At 51.0% G+C, this 22,846-nt stretch overlaps 1 protein-coding gene across 2 annotated transcripts in view; it reads right to left on the bottom strand.

Moving 5' to 3' along the window:
* Positions 1-21,585, bottom strand: part of katnal2 (katanin p60 subunit A-like 2) — a 37,373-nt gene extending 15,788 nt beyond the window's left edge. Inside the window, exons 1-9 of one of the 2 annotated variants that reach the window (XM_071342959.1) lie at positions 15,535-21,585; positions 15,187-15,257; positions 14,927-15,093; positions 14,607-14,643; positions 14,311-14,434; positions 13,986-14,084; positions 13,206-13,268; positions 1,640-1,717; positions 575-673 (exon numbers count right to left, since the gene is read on the bottom strand). In XM_071342959.1, the coding sequence (XP_071199060.1) occupies positions 575-673; positions 1,640-1,717; positions 13,206-13,268; positions 13,986-14,084; positions 14,311-14,434; positions 14,607-14,643; positions 14,927-15,093; positions 15,187-15,257; positions 15,535-15,585 (789 nt within the window). In that variant the 5' untranslated portion in view covers positions 15,586-21,585. The remainder of the gene's footprint in view (positions 1-574; positions 674-1,639; positions 1,718-13,205; positions 13,269-13,985; positions 14,085-14,310; positions 14,435-14,606; positions 14,644-14,926; positions 15,094-15,186; positions 15,258-15,534) is intronic. The other variant, XM_071342969.1, reaches the window with a different exon arrangement.
* Positions 21,586-22,846: the final 1,261 nt, after the last annotated feature.

Below are 22,846 nucleotides of genomic sequence, written 5' to 3'. Positions count from 1 at the left end.
CCCCGTCACGATACAACCATGTCTACAAACATCCCCGCCACAACCATGTCTACAAACATCCCCGTCACAATACAACCATGTCTACAAACATCCCCGTCACAATACAACCATGTCTACAAACATCCCCGTCACAATACAACCATGTCTACAAACATCCCCGTCACAATACAACCATGTCTATAAACGTAACATACACAGGATTGGGCCTCAGCGGACACAGGGAGGGTCAGGTAAAGTAACATACACAGGATTGGGCCTCAGCGGACACAGGGAGGGTCAGGTAAAGTAACATACACAGGATTGGACCTCAGCGGACACAGGGAGGGTCAGGTAAAGTAACATACACAGGATTGGACCTCAGCGGACACAGGGAGGGTCAGGTAAAGTAACATACAGAATAATGTGTGTCGGTGTCATCATTAGGCTGTGATAGGACATTAAAGGCCTGTCTGTTCGACCCTTATTGGGTAACAACAGTAATAACAGCACCTTGTTTCCTTCTGCTTTTAGTGGAGACATATTCACAAATAGAATGGAAGTGGTCCGGCAGCAGAGAACGCATGGTGGCCTGTACCTTAATAGGGTAGACGACAGCCTCTTTGACTAATCGCTTGGCGGCCTGCAGGCCTATAATGTCATCCCAGCGCACAGCAGGGTTTTGTAAATAGATGTCCTTTAGAGAGAGGAGAGGGATGGAGCTCAGACCTTCATTAAAAAACACACACATTTCATACAATGGTGGCATAAAATTCACACAACAAAAGCAGCTCATCAGCCCTCTAGTGTTTCACCTGAGTATTACAGATTAAAAGAAGGTCTTCGACTTCCCAAAATAAATAAAAAGGACCCGGCTCATAACAGCTCTTACCCTGCTCATAACAGCTCTTACCCTGCTGACAACAGCTCTTACCCCGCTAACAACAGCTATTACCCCGCTAATAACAGCTCTTACCCCACTGACTCTTACCCCGCTGACAACAGCTCTTACCCCGCTCATAACAGCTCTTACCCCGCTAACAACAGCTCTTACCCCGCTAATAACAGCTCTTACCCCGCTAATAACAGCTCTTACCCCGCTGACAACAGCTCTTACCCCGCTAATAACAGCTCTTACCCCGCTAATAACAGCTCTTACCCCGCTAATAACAGCTCTTACCCCGCTAACAACAGCTCTTACCCCGCTAATAACAGCTCTTACCCCGCTCATAACAGCTCTTACCCCGCTGACAACAGCTCTTACCCCGCTCATAACAGCTCTTACCCCGCTCATAACAGCTCTTACCCTGCTAACAACAGCTCTTACCCTGCTAACAACAGCTCTTACCCCGCTGACAACAGCTCTTACCGCGCTGACAACAGCTCTTACCCCGCTGACAACAGCTCTTACCCCGCTCATAACAGCTCTTACCCCGCTCATAACAGCTCTTACCCTGCTCATAACAGCTCTTACCCCGCTAATAACAGCTCTTACCCTGCTCATAACAGCTCTTACCCCGCTAATAACAGCTCTTACCCTGCTCATAACAGCTCTTACCCCGCTAATAACAGCTCTTACCCCGCTAATAACAGCTCTTACCCCGCTAACAACAGCTCTTACCCCGCTAACAACAGCTCTTACCCCGCTAATAACAGCTCTTACCCTGCTAATAACAGCAGCCAGATCTCTCATCTCACTGTTCATCCCAATGAAGGCGCTGAGGGGTTTCAGAAGAGGCTCCTGGAGAGAAGAGAACAACATCATTTTGTGGTTTGAGGTTTGAAATGAGCTCTAAACACACAGACCATGGAAGAGCTATGGTCTGTGTATTTAGATATGTTCAGACTGTATACGTTACCATGGGTTAAGGGGGGTCATGGGGTCTGGACGGTAGGGTTAAGGGGAGTCATGGGGTCTGGACGGTAGGGTTAAGGGGGGTACCGTGTCATGGGGTGGTAGGGTGAGGGGTCATGGGTAGGGTGAGGGGTCATGGGACGGTAGGACGGTAGGGTGAGGGGTCATGGGGTCTGGGCGCTAGGGTGAGGGGTCAGAGTACAGTACCATGGGGTCTGGACGGTAGGGTGAGGGGTCAGAGTACAGTACCATGGGGTCTGGACAGTAGGGTTAGGGGTCAGAGTACAGTACCATGGGGTCTGGACGGTAGGGTTAGGGGTCAGAGTACAGTACCATGGGGTCTGGACAGTAGGGTGAGGGGTCAGAGTACAGTACCATGGGGTCTGGACGGTAGGGTTAGGGGTCAGAGTACAGTACCATGGGGTCTGGACGGTAGGATTAGGGGTCAGAGTACAGTACCATGGGGTCTGGACGGTAGGGTTAGGGGTCAGAGTACAGTACCATGGGGTCTGGACGGTAGGGTTAGGGGTCAGAGTACAGTACCATGGGGTCTGGACGGTAGGGTTAGGGGTCAGAGTACAGTACCATGGGGTCAGGACGGTAGGGTGAGGGGTCAGAGTACAGTACCATGGGGTCTGGACGGTAGGGTGAGGGGTCAGAGTACAGTACCATTGGGTCTGGACAGTAGGGTTAGGGGTCAGAGTACAGTACCATGGGGTCTGGACGGTAGGGTTAGGGGTCAGAGTACAGTACCATGGGGTCTGGACGGTAGGGTTAGGGGTCAGAGTACAGTACCATGGGGTCTGGACGGTAGGGTTAGGGGTCAGAGTACAGTACCATGGGGTCTGGACGGTAGGGTTAGGGGTCAGAGTACAGTACCATGGGGTCTGGACGGTAGGGTTAGGGGTCAGAGTACAGTACCATGGGGTCTGGACGGTAGGGTTAGGGGTCAGAGTACAGTACCATGGGGTCTGGACGGTAGGGTGAGGGGTCAGAGTACAGTACCATGGGGTCTGGACGGTAGGGTTAGGGGTCAGAGTACAGTACCATGGGGTCTGGACGGTAGGGTGAGGGGTCAGAGTACAGTACCATGGGGTCTGGACGGTAGGGTTAGGGGTCAGAGTACAGTACCATGGGGTCTGGACGGTAGGGTTAGGGGTCAGAGTACAGTACCATGGGGTCTGGACGGTAGGGTTAGGGGTCAGAGTACAGTACCATGGGGTCTGGACAGTAGGGTTAGGGGTCAGAGTACAGTACCATGGGGTCTGGACAGTAGGGTTAGGGGTCAGAGTACAGTACCATGGGGTCTGGACAGTAGGGTGAGGGGTCAGAGTACAGTACCATGGGGTCTGGACGGTAGGGTGAGGGGTCAGAGTACAGTACCATGGGGTCTGGACAGTAGGGTGAGGGGTCAGAGTACAGTACCATGGGGTCTGGACGGTAGGGTGAGGGGTCAGAGTACAGTACCATGGGGTCTGGACGGTAGGGTTCAGAGTACAGTACCATGGGGTCTGGACGGTAGGGTTAGGGGTCAGAGTACAGTACCATGGGGTCTGGACAGTAGGGTTAGGGGTCAGAGTACAGTACCATGGGGTCTGGACAGTAGGGTTAGGGGTCAGAGTACAGTACCATGGGGTCTGGACGGTAGGGTTCAGAGTACAGTACCATGGGGTCTGGACAGTAGGGTTAGGGGTCAGAGTACAGTACCATGGGGTCTGGACGGTAGGGTGAGGGGTCAGAGTACAGTACCATGGGGTCTGGACGGTAGGGTTAGGGGTCAGAGTACAGTACCATGGGGTCTGGCCGGTAGGGTGAGGGGTCAGAGTACAGTACCATGGGGTCTGGACGGTAGGGTTAGGGGTCAGAGTACAGTACCATGGGGTCTGGACGGTAGGGTTAGGGGTCAGAGTACAGTACCATGGGGTCTGGACGGTAGGGTTAGGGGTCAGAGAACAGTACCATGGGGTCTGGACGGTAGGGTTAGGGGTCAGAGTACAGTACCATGGGGTCTGGACACTAGGGTGAGGGGTCAGAGTACAGTACCATGGGGTCTGGACGGTAGGGTTAGGGGTCAGAGTACAGTACCATGGGGTCTGGACGGTAGGGTTAGGGGTCAGAGTACAGTACCATGGGGTCTGGACAGTAGGGTTAGGGGTCAGAGTACAGTACCATGGGGTCTGGACGGTAGGGTTAGGGGTCAGAGTACAGTACCATGGGGTCTGGACAGTAGGGTTAGGGGTCAGAGTACAGTACCATGGGGTCTGGACGGTAGGGTTAGGGGTCAGAGTACAGTACCATGGGGTCTGGACGGTAGGGTTAGGGGTCAGAGTACAGTACCATGGGGTCTGGACAGTAGGGTTAGGGGTCAGAGTACAGTACCATGGGGTCTGGACGGTAGGGTTAGGGGTCAGAGTACAGTACCATGGGGTCTGGACGGTAGGGTTAGGGGTCAGAGTACAGTACCATGGGGTCTGGACAGTAGGGTTAGGGGTCAGAGTACAGTACCATGGGGTCTGGACAGTAGGGTGAGGGGTCAGAGTACAGTACCATGGGGTCTGGACGGTAGGGTTAGGGGTCAGAGTACAGTACCATGGGGTCTGGACGGTAGGGTTAGGGGTCAGAGTACAGTACCATGGGGTCTGGACAGTAGGGTTAGGGGTCAGAGTACCATGGGGTCTGGACAGTAGGGTTAGGGGTCAGAGTACAGTACCATGGGGTCAGGACGGTAGGGTGAGGGGTCAGAGTACAGTACCATGGGGTCTGGACGGTAGGGTTAGGGGTCAGAGTACAGTACCATGGGGTCTGGACGGTAGGGTTAGGGGTCAGAGTACAGTACCATGGGGTCTGGACAGTAGGGTTAGGGGTCAGAGTACAGTACCATGGGGTCTGGACGGTAGGGTTAGGGGTCAGAGTACCATGGGGTCTGGACGGTAGGGTTAGGGGTCAGAGTACAGTACCATGGGGTCTGGACGGTAGGGTTAGGGGTCAGAGAACAGTACCATGGGGTCTGGACGGTAGGGTTAGGGGTCAGAGTACAGTACCATGGGGTCTGGACGGTAGGGTGAGGGGTCAGAGTACAGTACCATGGGGTCTGGACGGTAGGGTTAGGGGTCAGAGTACAGTACCATGGGGTCTGGACGGTAGGGTTAGGGGTCAGAGTACAGTACCATGGGGTCTGGACGGTAGGGTGAGGGGTCAGAGTACAGTACCATGGGGTCTGGACGGTAGGGGTAGGGGTCAGAGTACAGTACCATGGGGTCTGGACAGTAGGGTTAGGGGTCAGAGTACAGTACCATGGGGTCTGGACGGTAGGGTTAGGGGTCAGAGTACAGTACCATGGGGTCTGGACGGTAGGGTGAGGGGTCAGAGTACAGTACCATGGGGTCTGGACAGTAGGGTTAGGGGTCAGAGTACAGTACCATGGGGTCTGGACAGTAGGGTTAGGGGTCAGAGTACAGTACCATGGGGTCTGGACAGTAGGGTTAGGGGTCAGAGTACAGTACCATGGGGTCTGGACAGTAGGGTTAGGGGTCAGAGTACAGTACCATGGGGTCTGGACAGTAGGGTTAGGGGTCAGAGTACAGTACCATGGGGTCTGGACAGTAGGGTGAGGGGTCAGAGTACAGTACCATGGGGTCTGGACGGTAGGGTGAGGGGTCAGAGTACAGTACCATGGGGTCTGGACGGTAGGGTTAGGGGTCAGAGTACAGTACCATGGGGTCTGGACAGTAGGGTTAGGGGTCAGAGTACAGTACCATGGGGTCAGGACGGTAGGGTGAGGGGTCAGAGTACAGTACCATGGGGTCTGGACGGTAGGGTGAGGGGTCAGAGTACAGTACCATGGGGTCTGGACGGTAGGGTTAGGGGTCAGAGTACAGTACCATGGGGTCTGGACGGTAGGGTGAGGGGTCAGAGTACAGTACCATGGGGTCTGGACGGTAGGGTTAGGGGTCAGAGTACAGTACCATGGGGTCTGGACGGTAGGGTTAGGGGTCAGAGTACAGTACCATGGGGTCTGGACGGTAGGGTTAGGGGTCAGAGTACAGTACCATGGGGTCTGGACAGTAGGGTTAGGGGTCAGAGTACAGTACCATGGGGTCTGGACGGTAGGGTGAGGGGTCAGAGTACAGTACCATGGGGTCTGGACGGTAGGGTTAGGGGTCAGAGTACAGTACCATGGGGTCTGGACGGTAGGGTGAGGGGTCAGAGTACAGTACCATGGGGTCTGGACAGTAGGGTTAGGGGTCAGAGTACCATGGGGTCTGGACGGTAGGGTTAGGGGTCAGAGTACAGTACCATGGGGTCTGGACGGTAGGGTTAGGGGTCAGAGTACAGTACCATGGGGTCTGGACGGTAGGGTTAGGGGTCAGAGTACAGTACCATGGGGTCTGGACGGTAGGGTGAGGGGTCAGAGTACAGTACCATGGGGTCTGGACGGTAGGGTTAGGGGTCAGAGTACAGTACCATGGGGTCTGGACGGTAGGGTGAGGGGTCAGAGTACAGTACCATGGGGTCTGGACAGTAGGGTTAGGGGTCAGAGTACCATGGGGTCTGGACGGTAGGGTGAGGGGTCAGAGTACAGTACCATGGGGTCTGGACGGTAGGGTGAGGGGTCAGAGTACAGTACCATGGGGTCTGGACGGTAGGGTTAGGGGTCAGAGTACAGTACCATGGGGTCTGGACGGTAGGGTGAGGGGTCAGAGTACAGTACCATGGGGTCTGGACGGTAGGGTGAGGGGTCAGAGTACAGTACCATGGGGTCTGGACAGTAGGGTGAGGGGTCAGAGTACAGTACCATGGGGTCTGGACGGTAGGGTTAGGGGTCAGAGTACAGTACCATGGGGTCTGGACGGTAGGGTGAGGGGTCAGAGTACAGTACCATGGGGTCTGGACGGTAGGGTGAGGGGTCAGAGTACAGTACCATGGGGTCTGGACAGTAGGGTTAGGGGTCAGAGTACAGTACCATGGGGTCTGGACAGTAGGGTTAGGGGTCAGAGTACAGTACCATGGGGTCTGGACGGTAGGGTGAGGGGTCAGAGTACAGTACCATGGGGTCTGGCCGGTAGGGTTCAGAGTACAGTACCATGGGGTCTGGACGGTAGGGTCAGAGGTCAGAGTACAGTACCATGGGGTCAGGACGGTAGGGTTAGGGGTCAGAGTACAGTACCATGGGGTCTGGACAGTAGGGTTAGGGGTCAGAGTACAGTACCATGGGGTCTGGACGGTAGGGTGAGGGTTCAGAGTACAGTACCATGGGGTCTGGACGGTAGGGTTAGGGGTTAGAGTACAGTACCATGGGGTCTGGACAGTAGGGTTCAGAGTACAGTACCATGGGGTCTGGACGGTAGGGTCAGAGGTCAGAGTACAGTACCATGGGGTCAGGACGGTAGGGTTAGGGGTCAGAGTACAGTACCATGGGGTCTGGACAGTAGGGTTAGGGGTCAGAGTACAGTACCATGGGGTCTGGACGGTAGGGTGAGGGTTCAGAGTACAGGTCCATGGGGTCAGGACGGTAGGGTTAGGGGTCAGAGTACAGTACCATGGGGTCTGGACGGTAGGGTTAGGGGTCAGAGTACAGTACCATGGGGTCTGGACGGTAGGGTTAGGGGTCAGAGTACAGTACCATGGGGTCTGGACAGTAGGGTTAGGGGTCAGAGTACAGTACCATGGGGTCTGGACGGTAGGGTTCAGAGTACAGTACCATGGGGTCTGGACAGTAGGGTTCAGAGTACAGTACCATGGGGTCTGGACGGTAGGGTTAGGGGTCAGAGTACAGTACCATGGGGTCTGGACGGTAGGGTGAGGGGTCAGAGTACAGTACCATGGGGTCTGGACGGTAGGGTTAGGGGTCAGAGTACAGTACCATGGGGTCTGGACGGTAGGGTTAGGGGTCAGAGTACAGTACCATGGGGTCTGGACGGTAGGGTGAGGGGTCAGAGTACAGTACCATGGGGTCTGGACGGTAGGGTGAGGGGTCAGAGTACAGTACCATGGGGTCTGGACGGTAGGGTTAGGGGTCAGAGTACAGTACCATGGGGTCTGGACGGTAGGGTTAGGGGTCAGAGTACAGTACCATGGGGTCTGGACGGTAGGGTTAGGGGTCAGAGTACAGTACCATGGGGTCTGGACGGTAGGGTGAGGGGTCAGAGTACAGTACCATGGGGTCTGGACGGTAGGGTTAGGGGTCAGAGTACAGTACCATGGGGTCTGGACGGTAGGGTTAGGGGTCAGAGTACAGTACCATGGGGTCTGGACGGTAGGGTTAGGGGTCAGAGTACAGTACCATGGGGTCTGGACGGTAGGGTTAGGGGTCAGAGTACAGTACCATGGGGTCTGGACGGTAGGGTTAGGGGTCAGAGTACAGTACCATGGGGTCTGGACAGTAGGGTTAGGGGTCAGAGTACAGTACCATGGGGTCTGGACGGTAGGGTTAGGGGTCAGAGTACAGTACCATGGGGTCTGGACAGTAGGGTTAGGGGTCAGAGTACAGTACCATGGGGTCTGGACGGTAGGGTTAGGGGTCAGAGTACAGTACCATGGGGTCTGGACGGTAGGGTTAGGGGTCAGAGTACCATGGGGTCTGGACGGTAGGGTGAGGGGTCAGAGTACAGTACCATGGGGTCTGGACGGTAGGGTGAGGGGTCAGAGTACAGTACCATGGGGTCTGGACGGTAGGGTTAGGGGTCAGAGTACAGTACCATGGGGTCTGGACGGTAGGGTTAGGGGTCAGAGTACAGTACCATGGGGTCTGGACGGTAGGGTTAGGGGTCAGAGTACAGTACCATGGGGTCTGGACGGTAGGGTGAGGGGTCAGAGTACAGTACCATGGGGTCTGGACGGTAGGGTTAGGGGTCAGAGTACAGTACCATGGGGTCTGGACAGTAGGGTGAGGGGTCAGAGTACAGTACCATGGGGTCTGGACGGTAGGGTTAGGGGTCAGAGTACAGTACCATGGGGTCTGGACGGTAGGGTTAGGGGTCAGAGTACAGTACCATGGGGTCTGGACGGTAGGGTTAGGGGTCAGAGTACAGTACCATGGGGTCTGGACAGTAGGGTTAGGGGTCAGAGTACAGTACCATGGGGTCTGGACGGTAGGGTGAGGGGTCAGAGTACAGTACCATGGGGTCTGGACGGTAGGGTTAGGGGTCAGAGTACAGTACCATGGGGTCTGGACGGTAGGGTTAGGGGTCAGAGTACAGTACCATGGGGTCTGGACGGTAGGGTGAGGGGTCAGAGTACAGTACCATGGGGTCTGGACGGTAGGGTGAGGGGTCAGAGTACAGTACCATGGGGTCTGGACGGTAGGGTGAGGGGTCAGAGTACAGTACCATGGGGTCTGGACGGTAGGGTGAGGGGTCAGAGTACAGTACCATGGGGTCTGGACGGTAGGGTTAGGGGTCAGAGTACAGTACCATGGGGTCTGGACGGTAGGGTTAGGGGTCAGAGTACAGTACCATGGGGTCTGGACGGTAGGGTGAGGGGTCAGAGTACAGTACCATGGGGTCTGGACGGTAGGGTTAGGGGTCAGAGTACAGTACCATGGGGTCTGGACGGTAGGGTTAGGGGTCAGAGTACAGTACCATGGGGTCTGGACAGTAGGGTTAGGGGTCAGAGTACAGTACCATGGGGTCTGGACGGTAGGGTTAGGGGTCAGAGTACAGTACCATGGGGTCTGGACGGTAGGGTTAGGGGTCAGAGTACAGTACCATGGGGTCTGGACGGTAGGGTTAGGGGTCAGAGTACAGTACCATGGGGTCTGGACGGTAGGGTTAGGGGTCAGAGTACAGTACCATGGGGTCTGGACGGTAGGGTTAGGGGTCAGAGTACAGTACCATGGGGTCTGGACGGTAGGGTTAGGGGTCAGAGTACAGTACCATGGGGTCTGGACGGTAGGGTTAGGGGTCAGAGTACAGTACCATGGGGTCTGGACGGTAGGGTTAGGGGTCAGAGTACAGTACCATGGGGTCTGGACGGTAGGGTGAGGGGTCAGAGTACAGTACCATGGGGTCTGGACAGTAGGGTTAGGGGTCAGAGTACAGTACCATGGGGTCTGGACGGTAGGGTTAGGGGTCAGAGTACAGTACCATGGGGTCTGGACGGTAGGGTTAGGGGTCAGAGTACAGTACCATGGGGTCTGGACGGTAGGGTTCAGAGTACAGTACCATGGGGTCTGGACAGTAGGGTTCAGAGTACAGTACCATGGGGTCTGGACGGTAGGGTTAGGGGTCAGAGTACAGTACCATGGGGTCTGGACGGTAGGGTTAGGGGTCAGAGTACAGTACCATGGGGTCTGGACAGTAGGGTTAGGGGTCAGAGTACAGTACCATGGGGTCTGGACAGTAGGGTTAGGGGTCAGAGTACAGTACCATGGGGTCTGGACGGTAGGGTTAGGGGTCAGAGTACAGTACCATGGGGTCTGGACGGTAGGGTGAGGGGTCAGAGTACAGTACCATGGGGTCTGGACGGTAGGGTTAGGGGTCAGAGTACAGTACCATGGGGTCTGGACGGTAGGGTTATGGGTCAGAGTACAGTACCATGGGGTCTGGACGGTAGGGTTAGGGGTCAGAGTACAGTACCATGGGGTCTGGACAGTAGGGTTAGGGGTCAGAGTACAGTACCATGGGGTCTGGACGGTAGGGTGAGGGGTCAGAGTACAGTACCATGGGGTCTGGACGGTAGGGTTAGGGGTCAGAGTACAGTACCATGGGGTCTGGACGGTAGGGTTAGGGGTCAGAGTACAGTACCATGGGGTCTGGACGGTAGGGTTAGGGGTCAGAGTACAGTACCATGGGGTCTGGACGGTAGGGTGAGGGGTCAGAGTACAGTACCATGGGGTCTGGACGGTAGGGTTAGGGGTCAGAGTACAGTACCATGGGGTCTGGACGGTAGGGTTAGGGGTCAGAGTACAGTACCATGGGGTCTGGACGGTAGGGTTAGGGGTCAGAGTACAGTACCATGGGGTCTGGACGGTAGGGTTAGGGGTCAGAGTACAGTACCATGGGGTCTGGACAGTAGGGTTAGGGGTCAGAGTACAGTACCATGGGGTCTGGACGGTAGGGTGAGGGGTCAGAGTACAGTACCATGGGGTCTGGACGGTAGGGTTAGGGGTCAGAGTACAGTACCATGGGGTCTGGACGGTAGGGTTCAGAGTACAGTACCATGGGGTCTGGACGGTAGGGTTAGGGGTCAGAGTACAGTACCATGGGGTCTGGACAGTAGGGTTCAGAGTACAGTACCATGGGGTCTGGACGGTAGGGTTAGGGGTCAGAGTACAGTACCATGGGGTCTGGACAGTAGGATTAGGGGTCAGAGTACAGTACCATGGGGTCTGGACAGTAGGATTAGGGGTCAGAGTACAGTACCATGGGGTCTGGACAGTAGGATTAGGGGTCAGAGTACAGTACCATGGGGTCTGGACGGTAGGGTTAGGGGTCAGAGTACAGTACCATGGGGTCTGGACGGTAGGGTTAGGGGTCAGAGTACAGTACCATGGGGTCTGGACAGTAGGATTAGGGGTCAGAGTACAGTACCATGGGGTCTGGACGGTAGGGTTAGGGGTCAGAGTACAGTACCATGGGGTCTGGACGGTAGGGTTAGGGGTCAGAGTACAGTACCATGGGGTCTGGACGGTAGGGTTAGGGGTCAGAGAACAGTACCATGGGGTCTGGACGGTAGGGTTAGGGGTCAGAGAACAGTACCATGGGGTCTGGACGGTAGGGTTAGGGGTCAGAGTACAGTACCATGGGGTCTGGACGGTAGGGTTAGGGGTCAGAGTACAGTACCATGGGGTCTGGACGGTAGGGTTAGGGGTCAGAGTACCATGGGGTCTGGACAGTAGGGTTAGGGGTCAGAGTACAGTACCATGGGGTCTGGACGGTAGGGTGAGGGGTCAGAGTACAGTACCATGGGGTCTGGACGGTAGGGTTAGGGGTCAGAGTACAGTACCATGGGGTCTGAACGGTAGGGTTAGGGGTCAGAGTACAGTACCATGGGGTCTGGACGGTAGGGTTAGGGGTCAGAGTACAGTACCATGGGGTCTGGACAGTAGGGTTAGGGGTCAGAGTACAGTACCATGGGGTCTGGACGGTAGGGTTAGGGGTCAGAGTACAGTACCATGGGGTCTGGACGGTAGGGTTAGGGGTCAGAGTACAGTACCATGGGGTCTGGACGGTAGGGTTAGGGGTCAGAGTACAGTACCATGGGGTCTGGACGGTAGGGTTAGGGGTCAGAGTACAGTACCATGGGGTCTGGACGGTAGGGTTAGGGGTCAGAGTACAGTACCATGGGGTCTGGACGGTAGGGTGAGGGGTCAGAGTACAGTACCATGGGGTCTGGACGGTAGGGTTAGGGGTCAGAGTACAGTACCATGGGGTCTGGACGGTAGGGTTAGGGGTCAGAGTACAGTACCATGGGGTCTGGACGGTAGGGTTAGGGGTCAGAGTACAGTACCATGGGGTCTGGACGGTAGGGTTAGGGGTCAGAGTACAGTACCATGGGGTCTGGACGGTAGGGTTAGGGGTCAGAGTACAGTACCATGGGGTCTGGACGGTAGGGTTAGGGGTCAGAGTACAGTACCATGGGGTCTGGACAGTAGGGTTAGGGGTCAGAGTACAGTACCATGGGGTCTGGACGGTAGGGTGAGGGGTCAGAGTACAGTACCATGGGGTCTGGACGGTAGGGTTAGGGGTCAGAGTACAGTACCATGGGGTCTGGACGGTAGGGTGAGGGGTCAGAGTACAGTACCATGGGGTCTGGACGGTAGGGTTAGGGGTCAGAGTACAGTACCATGGGGTCTGGACGGTAGGGTTAGGGGTCAGAGTACAGTACCATGGGGTCTGGACGGTAGGGTTAGGGGTCAGAGTACAGTACCATGGGGTCTGGACGGTAGGGTTAGGGGTCAGAGTACAGTACCATGGGGTCTGGACGGTAGGGTCAGGGGTCAGAGTACAGTACCATGGGGTCTGGACGGTAGGGTTAGGGGTCAGAGTACAGTACCATGGGGTCTGGACGGTAGGGTTAGGGGTCAGAGTACAGTACCATGGGGTCTGGACGGTAGGGTGAGGGGTCAGAGTACAGTACCATGGGGTCTGGACGGTAGGGTTAGGGGTCAGAGTACAGTACCATGGGGTCTGGACGGTAGGGTTAGGGGTCAGAGTACAGTACCATGGGGTCTGGACAGTAGGGTTAGGGGTCAGAGTACAGTACCATGGGGTCTGGACGGTAGGATTAGGGGTCAGAGTACAGTACCATGGGGTCTGGACAGTAGGGTTAGGGGTCAGAGTACAGTACCATGGGGTCTGGACGGTAGGGTTCAGAGTACAGTACCATGGGGTCTGGACGGTAGGGTCAGAGGTCAGAGTACAGAGTACAGTACCATGGGTTCTGACAGACTGTTGGATGCATCCTGGATAAGGTCTCTGTAGTCAATCAGCTGACCCTAACAGAGAAAAGCAACACAACCACAGGACTATCAACATAGCAAAATAGCAGCAGCAAAAACTCATGAAACACTTTGACACTGTGTGTGTGTGTGTGTCTGTGGACGTGTTTAACTATACTTGTGAGGACCAGAAGTTCCCACAAGAACAGTAAACATACAAAAAGTGGACCAACTGGGGACATTTTGTTTGTCCCCACAAGGTGAAATGTTATTTCTAGGGGGGTTAGGATTAGAATTAGGTTTAGGAGCTAGGGTTAAGGTTAGGTTTTCAGGTTAGGATTAGGTTTAGGAGCTAGGGTTAAGGTTAGGTTTAGGAGCTAGGGTTAAGGTTAGGATTAGGAGCTAGGGTTAAGGTTAGGTTTAGGAGCTAGGGTTAAGGTTAGGTTTAGGAGCTAGGGTTAAGGTTAGGTTTAGGAGCTAGGGTTAAGGTTAGGTTTAGGAGCTAGGGTTAAGGTTAGGTTTAGGAGCTAGGGTTAAGGTTAGGTTTAGGAGCTAGGGTTAAGGTTAGGTTTAGGAGCTAGGGTTAAGGTTAGGTTTAGGAGCTAGGGTTAAGGTTAGGTTTAGGAGCTAGGGTTAAGGTTAGGTTTAGGAGCTAGGGTTAAGGTTAGGTTTTCAGGTTACGGGTAGGATTAGCAAAAATAGGATTTAGAATGGGACTGAATTGTGTGTCCCCTCGAGGTTAGTTTTACAAAACTGTGTGTTCCCGTTCCCTACCTTCTTAATCTGTCCTTCTCCTGCTCCGCTCCTGACGATGGGGGAAACATTCAGGCCGAACTCTGTCGATTCTGGAGTAGAGGAGCGCCCACCGTTCTCCTGCAACCATCAACAATACCTGCCAATCATAGTGATCAGCAGGAACAAATGGCACCCTATTCCCCATATAGTGCACACTGTTTGACCAGGTCCCATAGGGTTCTATATAGGGAATAGAGGGATGTCACATGGTACAAACAGCCTGTTCTGCTGTGTCTATCGTGAAATGGAAGCACATTCAGTAAACTCATTTGATTGTTTGAAACAGAGTGGTGTGAAAACGTACACCAACAGCTTTCCTGGCGTCCTTGATCACCATCTTGGGTTCTGTCTTCTTGACTCCACCCCTGGAGGGGGGTCTGTGGGAGGAGTTTATTCTGGGGAGGGGCTGAACTCCAGTACAGGGGACCCTGAAGGACACAGACAGGTAGACGGACAGACAGACAGAACACAGCAGACAGACAGACGGACAGACAGAACACAGCAGACAGCTAAGAGCTACACAGAACCCTGATATTGAGCCATTCCAGAAATCCAACACCAGACTCTGAAGCTTGTTTTAACAGAGAAAAAAGGGCTCACCTCTTTTTTCCACAACTTCTTGGATGTTTACTTTCAACTAGATAGAAAAGAGATGAACAGGAGATAACCCAAAACACATAGCAATTAGTGATATGATACATTACCACAAGATAACCTATATCTCTGAAACGGCAGGTTCTTTTTCAATTGTTTTTCATTGTAATTGTGTATTTGTGTATGTATACATTATTATTTTGTTTTGCTACAGAAAATGCAGTGTCTTATGAGCCCATGTGGGCTGGGCATCCTTGAAGATGCATGGCACTATAATAATACAACACATCTAAATGAGTAAAGTGAGATTCTGTCGCCATGCCAACCTGGTTCTGGCAGTTTCTTGGTTAGTTTGGGATATCTCTGGAACTTGATGAAGTAGTAACTCTCATACTCCATCAACACTGTGTCCAGGTCTATATTGTCACACACTTCAAACCGCCGCAGTACGACATTGGTATCCTGTTCCAGAGCACTGGCAGCATCCATGTACCTGTCAACAACATAGTCATGTTCAAGTCGAGCCTTCTGTAGACCTAAAGCTACTTTACAGTACTCAGACATGCACTATATAACACTGACTTACCCTGCCTCCATTAAATGATGAAAGATTAATATGAGTAGATTTCTTCTTCTGGACTCTGTTCTCATTTCATCCTAATGTAAGAAACGAGTTAGTCAGTGTATCAGCCAGGTAACAACCAGACATCTGCAACATGATTCGCTTTCTGTTCCAGCACCATATTCACGACACAGCGCCAAGACAGATTGCCTAGGCAACAGTGGACGCTGAAAGACTCACTGAATGATTCATGCAACTAGCTAGCTAACTGGTTAGCTTGTGAAACTTGTAACTTACTTAATATAAAACACGATGCGAAAAATATAGTGATTCCTTTGTATATTAAGCCATATCGATCAAAACAATACTCACCGCCTCTCTTGCTTGATTCGCGGTTTTAATAGATTGATATGAAAGTTCCATTGTGGATGTTGCGATCTGTCGTTGGCGTGACACTTGGGGTTTTCTGGTTTGGGCACAATGCCGTGTTCAAAACAACTGGGAACTCGGAAATCTCCAACTTCAGGGCGTTCAAGACAACTGGGAACAACAATTAAACGATCTCAGACTGGGAAAAACACATTGTGAACGGTCATCTAACTCGGTATTCAAGTCGGATACTCGGGCATCTTTCTAGAGCTCCGACGTTTAATATCATCACGTCAAGACCTCTGTTATTCCGAAGTTCCCAGTTGTTTTGAAACCGCAAAAGACCGTCCTCTCCTCCATGACCCGGCGTCAGTGCCAGATCCGACTGTCTAACGAACAAAACAACTGGGAACAATACGAGACCAAATCATGACGTCAGTGATCTCCAGGTCAGAGCTCTAGAAAGAGTCCCCGAGTTGGATCACCGTTCAAATAGATTTTTCCCAGTCGGAGCACGTTTTTTCCCCGAGTTGCCATTTGTTTTGAACGCACTGAAGTCAGATTTCTGATTTCCCAGTTGGTTTGAAGGCAATGAAGTCGGATATTTCCGAGTTCCCAGGTGTTGTGAACGCGGCATTACTGACCATCGCGACGAACAAACAAACGTTTTGGAAGCTGATTCGGGTCTCTCCCATAACTCCGCCCCATAGGTACTGTTGCTACTTGCTGCCACCGAACCGAATCAGACGACCAAGTCTCTCATCAACTATGGGTGCGTTCGTAAATTCACTCTGTAGTGCCGGAGTGTGCTCTGGGCGTTCGTAAATTCAGAGCGTTGTCATATCAGATTGTCAGTTGCTAAATCCCGAGCGTTTCGGCTGTTGGAGCGTTCAGAGCGCACACTGCTAGTTACTTCCAGACACAAACGAGAGAACACCTCACTCTGACCATTTTACTCACCCTAAGAGAGGCTGTTTTCATTTTTTATTTCATTTTTTTTTATTTCACCTTTATTTAACCAGGTAGGCAAGTTGATAACAAGTTCTCATTTACAACTGCGACCTGGCCAAGATAAAGCAAAGCAGTGTGACACAGAGTTACACATGGAATAAACAAACATACAGTAAATAATACAGTAGAAAAATAAGTCTATATACAATGTGAGCAAATTAGGTGAGATAAGGGAGGTAAAGGCAATAAATAGGCCATGTGTCAGGACCCGGTGCGAGAAACAGTCACTAATAATCGTCAGAACCCAGAAGATGAGGCAGACACAGCAGTACTAGAGATGGTGGTTTAATTAAAGAACAAAATCTTCAGGCAAAGAAACTAAATCCACAATGTCCAAAAATAAAGACAAAAGGCACAAAATGGAAATCCTCCAAAATACAAAAGAAACTCCACAAAGTGGTAAAAAACAGCAGGGAAAAACAAACCTCAAAAGACTACTCAAATAATACACAAGAACTAAACCAGAGAACCTCTGGAAAATCCAACAAGAGAAATATCTGAATAAAACAAGGCTTGGGCTGGGGCTGGGTGCTAACTTACAAACACTGAGCAAGGAACTGAGGAACACACAGGGTTTAAATACTAACAAGGGAATGACCTACAGGTGCAAACAATAATTAGAGCAAGAAAAACGGTGCAATGGGGACATCTAGTGACCAAAACCCGAACAGTCTTGGCCAAAACCTGACACCATGGTGGCGAAGTAAATACAATATAGCAATTAAAACGGTAGATTTGACAGTAGATGAGTGTGCAGAGTAGAGATATTGGGTGCAAAGGTGCAAAATAAATAAATACAGTAGGGGAAGAGGTAGTTGTTTGGGCTAAATTATAGATGGTCTATGTACAGGTGCGGTGATCTGTGAGTTGCTCTGACAGCTGGTGCTTAAAGCTAGTGAGGGAGATAAGTGTTTCCAGGTTCAGAGAGTTTGTAGTTCGTTCCAGTCAATGGCAGCAGAGAACTGGAAGGAGAGGCGGCCAAAGGAGGAATTGGCTTTGGGGGTGACCAGTGAGATATACCTGCTGGAGCATGTGCTACGGGTGGGTGCTGCTATGGTGACCAGCGAGCAGAAATAATGCGGGACTTTACCTAGCAGAGACTTATAGATGACCTGGAGCCAGTGGGTTTGGCGACGAGTATGAAGCGAGGGCCAGCCAACGAGAGCATACAGGTCACAGTGTAGTATATGGGGCTTTGGTGACAAAACGGATGTCACTGTGATAGACTGCATCCAATTTGCTGAGTAGGGTATAGGAGGCTATTTTGTAAATGACATCGCCGAAGTCGAGGATCGGTAAGATGATCAGTTTTACGAGGGTATGTTTGGCAGCATGGGTGAAGGATGCTTTGTTGCGAAATAGGAAGCCAATTCTAGATGTAACTTTGGAATGGAGATGTTTTATGTGAGTCTGGAAGGAGAGTTTACAGTCTAACCAGACACCTAGGTAGTTGTAGTTGTCCACATATTCTAGGTCAGAACCGTCCAGAGAAGTGATGCTGGGTGGGCAGGCAGATGCAGGCCCTGTCCGGGGGTATCATCGGATGGGGCCACAGTGTCTCCTGACCCCTCCTGTCTCAGCCTCCAGTATTTATGCTGCATTAGTTTATGTGTCGGGGGGCTAGGGTCAGTTTGTTATATCTGGAGTACTTCTGTCTTATCCGGTGTCCTGTGTGAATTTAAGTATGCTCTCTCTAATTCTCTCTCTCGGAGGACCATGCCTCAGGACTACCTGGCACGATGACTCCTTGCTGTCCCCAGTCCACCTGTCCGTGCTGCTGCTCCAGTTTCAACTGTTCTGCCTGCGGCTATGGAACCCTGACCTGTTCACCGGACGTGCTACCTGTCCCAGACCTGCTGTTTTCAACTCTCTAGAGACAGCAGGAGCGGTAGCGATACTCTTATGAAAAGCCAACTGACATTTACTCCTGAGGTGCTGACTTGCTGCACCCTCGACAAATACTGTGATTATTATTATTTGACCATGCTGGTCATTTATGAACATCTTGGCCATGTTCTGTTATAATCTCCACCCGGCACAGCCAGAAGAGGACTGGCCACCCCTCATAGCCTGGTTCCTCTCTAGGTTTCTTCCTAGGTTTTGGCCTTTCTAGGGAGTTTTTCCTAGCCACCGTGCTTCTACACCTATATTGCTTGCTGTTTGGGGTTTTAGGCTGGGTTTCTGTACAGCACTTTGAGATATCAGCTGATGTACGAAGGGCTTTATAAATACATTTGATGTTGAATACACCGAGCTGCCTGTCTAAACTACTGGCACACAGCTCCGGACACCCATGCATACTAGAGGTCGACCGATTATGAATTTTCAACGCAGATACCGATACCGATTATTGGAGGACCAAAAAAGCCGATACCGATTAATCGGCCGATTTTTAAAAATGTATTTGTAATAATGACAATTACAACAATAGTGAATGAACACTTATTTTAACTTAATATAATACATCAATAAAATCAATTTAGCCTCAAATAAATAATGAAACATGTTAAATTTGGTTTAAATAATGCAAAAACAAAGTGTTGGAGAAGAAAGTAAAAGTGCAATATGTGCCATGTAAGAAAGCTAACGTTTAAGTTCCTTGCTCAGAACATGAGAACATATGAAAGCTGGTGGTTCCTTTTAACATGAGTCTTCAATATTCCCAGGTAAGAAGTTTTAGGTTGTAGTTATTATAGGACTATTTCTCTCTATACCATTTGTATTTCATATACCTTTGACTATTGGATGTTCTTATAGGCACTTTAGTATTGCCAGTGTAATAGTATAGCTTCCATCCCTCTCCTCGCTCCTACCTGGGCTCAAACCAGGAACACATCGACAACAGCCACCCTCGAAGCAGCCTTACCCATGCAGAGCAAGGGGAACAACTACTCCAAGTCTCGGAGCGAGTGACGTTTGAAACGCTATTAGAGCGTACCCCGCTAACTAGCTAGCCAATTCACATCGGTTACACCAGCCTCATCTCGGGAGTTGATAGGCTTGAAGTCATAAACAGCTCAATGCTTGAAGCACAACGAAGAGCTGCTGGCAAAACGCACGGACGTGCTGTTTGAATGAATGCTTACGAGCCTGCTGGTGCCTACCATCGCTCAGTCAGACTGCTCTATCAAATCATAGACTTAATTATAACATAATAACACACAGAAATACGAGCCTTAGGTCATTAATATGGTCGAATCCGGAAACTATAATTTCGAAAACAAAACATTTATTCTTTCAGTGAAATAAGGAAACGTTACGTATTTTATCTTACGGATGGCATCCATCAGTCTAAATATTGCTGTTACATTGCACAACCTTCAATGTTATGTCATAATTACGTAAAATTCTGGCAAATTAGTTCGCAATGAGCCAGGCGGCCCAAACTGTTGCATATACCCTGACTCTGCGTGCAATGAACGCAAGAGAAGTAACACAATTTCACCTCGTTTATATTGGCTGCTAACCTGAATTTATTTTAGCTAAATATGCAGGTTTAAAAATATATACTTCTGTGTACTGATTTTAAGAAAGGCATTGATGTTTATGGTTAGGTACACGTTTGAGCAACGACAGTCCTTTTTCGCGAATGCGCCCCGCATCGATTATATGCAACGCAGGACACGCTAGATAAACTAGTAATATCATCAACCATGTGTAGTTAACTAGTGATTATGATTGATTGATTTTTATTAGATAAGTTTAATGCTAGCTAGCAACTTACCTTGGCTTACTGCATTCGCGTAACAGGCAGGCTCCTCGTGAGGCAGGTGGTTAGAGCGTTGGACTAGTTAACCGTAAGGTTGCAAGATTGAATCCCTGAGCTGACAAGGTACAAATCTGTCGTTCTGCCCCTGAACAAGGCAGTTAACCCACCGTTCCTAGGCCGTCATTGAAAAAAGGAATGTGTTCTTAACTGACTTGCCCAGTTAAATAAAGGTGTAAAAAAATAAATAACTTGAAATCGGCCCTAATTAATCGGCCATTCCGATTAATCAGTCGACCTCTAATGCATACCCTACAAGACATGCCACCAGAGGTCTCTTCATAGACCCCAAGTCCAGAACAGACTATGGGAGGTGCACAGTACTACATAGAGCCATGACTACATGGAACTCTATTCCACATCAGGTAACTGATGCAGCAGCAGAATCAGATTTAAAAAGCAGGTAAAAATACACCTTATGGAACAGCGGGGAGTGTGAAGAGACACAAACATAGGTAAAGTCACAAGCATACAAAAACACGATAACATACGCACTATCCACACACATGATAACATTATACACACATAGATGTTGTGATATGTGGTAGTGGTGGAGGAGGGGCCTGAGGGCACACAGTCTATTGTGAAATCTGCAGTGTTGTAAAGTATTTCAGTAAAAATACTTTATAAAGTGCAACTTAAGTAGTTTTGGGGGGTATCTGTACATTACTATTTATTTTTTTTGTGTACTTTTACTTCACTACATTCCTAAATAAAATAATGTACTTTGTACATACATTTTCCCTGACACCCAAAAGTACTCGTTACATTTTGAGAGGAAAATTGTCTCTTGTTTATCAAGAGAACACACACTTGTCAAGAGAACATCCCTGGTCGTCCCTACTGCCTCTGATCTGGAGGACTCACTAAACATCCCTACTGCCTCTGGTCTGGAGGACTCACTAAACATCCCTACTGCCTCTGGTCTGGAGGACTCACTAAACATCCCTACTGCCTCTGATCTGGAGGACTCACTAAACATCCCTACTGCCTCTGATCTGGAGGACTCACTAAACATCCCTACTGCCTCTGATCTGGAGGACTCACTAAACATCCCTACTGCCTCTGATCTGGAGGACTCACTAAACATCCCTACTGCCTCTGATCTGGAGGACTCACTAAACATCCCTACTGCCTCTGATCTGGAGGACTCACTAAACATCCCTACTGCCTCTGGAGGACTCACTAAACATCCCTACTGCCTCTGATCTGGAGGACTCACTAAACAGAGAACATCCCTGGTCATCCCTACTGCCTCTGATCTGGAGGACTCACTAAACAGAGAACATCCCTGGTCATCCCTACTGCCTCTGATCTGGAGGACTCACTAAACAGAGAACATCCCTGGTCACCCCTACTGCCTCTGATCTGGAGGACTCACTAAACAGAGAACATCCCTGGTCATCCCTACTGCCTCTGATCTGGCGGACTCACTAAACAGAGAACATCCCTGGTCATCCCTACTGCCTCTGATCTGGAGGACTCACTAAACAGAGAACATCCCTGGTCACCCCTACTGCCTCTGATCTGGAGGACTCACTAAACAGAGAACATCCCTGGTCATCCTTACTGCCTCTGATCTGGAGGACTCACTAAACAGAGAACATCCCTGGTCATCCCTACTGCCTCTGATCTGGAGGACTCACTAAACAGAGAACATCCCTGGTCATCCCTACTGCCTCTGATCTGGAGGACTCACTAAACAGAGAACATCCCTGGTCATCCCTACTGCCTCTGATCTGGAGGACTCACTAAACAGAGAACATCCCTGGTCATCCCTACTGCCTCTGATCTGGCGGACTCACTAAACAGAGAACATCCCTGGTCATCCCTACTGCCTCTGATCTGGAGGACTCACTAAACAGAGAACATCCCTGGTCATCCCTACTGCCTCTGATCTGGAGGACTCACTAAACAGAGAACATCCCTGGTCATCCCTACTGCCTCTGATCTGGAGGACTCACTAAACAGAGAACATCCCTGGTCATCCCTACTGCCTCTGATCTGGAGGACTCACTAAACAGAGAACATCCCTGGTCATCCCTACTGCCTCTGATCTGGAGGACTCACTAAACAGAGAACATCCCTGGTCATCCCTTCTGCCTCTGATCTGGAGGACTCACTAAACAGAGAACATCCCTGGTCATCCCTACTGCCTCTGATCTGGAGGACTCACTAAACAGAGAACATCCCTGGTCATCCCTACTGCCTCTGATCTGGAGGACTCACTAAACAGAGAACATCCCTGGTCATCCCTACTGCCTCTGATCTGGAGGACTCACTAAACAGAGAACATCCCTGGTCATCCCTACTGCCTCTGATCTGGAGGACTCACTAAACAGAGAACATCCCTGGTCATCCCTACTGCCTCTGATCTGGAGGACTCACTAAACATCTCTACTGCCTCTGATCTGGAGGACTCACTAAACAGAGAACATCCCTGGTCATCCCTACTGCCTCTGATCTGGAGGACTCACTAAACAGAGAACATCCCTGGTCATCCCTACTGCCTCTGATCTGGAGGACTCACTAAACAGA

The sequence above is a fragment of the Salvelinus alpinus genome, chromosome 1, assembly GCF_045679555.1.
Source record: "Salvelinus alpinus chromosome 1, SLU_Salpinus.1, whole genome shotgun sequence".
In the NCBI taxonomy this organism is placed as follows: domain Eukaryota; kingdom Metazoa; phylum Chordata; class Actinopteri; order Salmoniformes; family Salmonidae; genus Salvelinus; species Salvelinus alpinus.
Note: the sequence above shows the minus strand (reverse complement) of the source record. Positions and strands in the feature narration are given on the sequence as shown.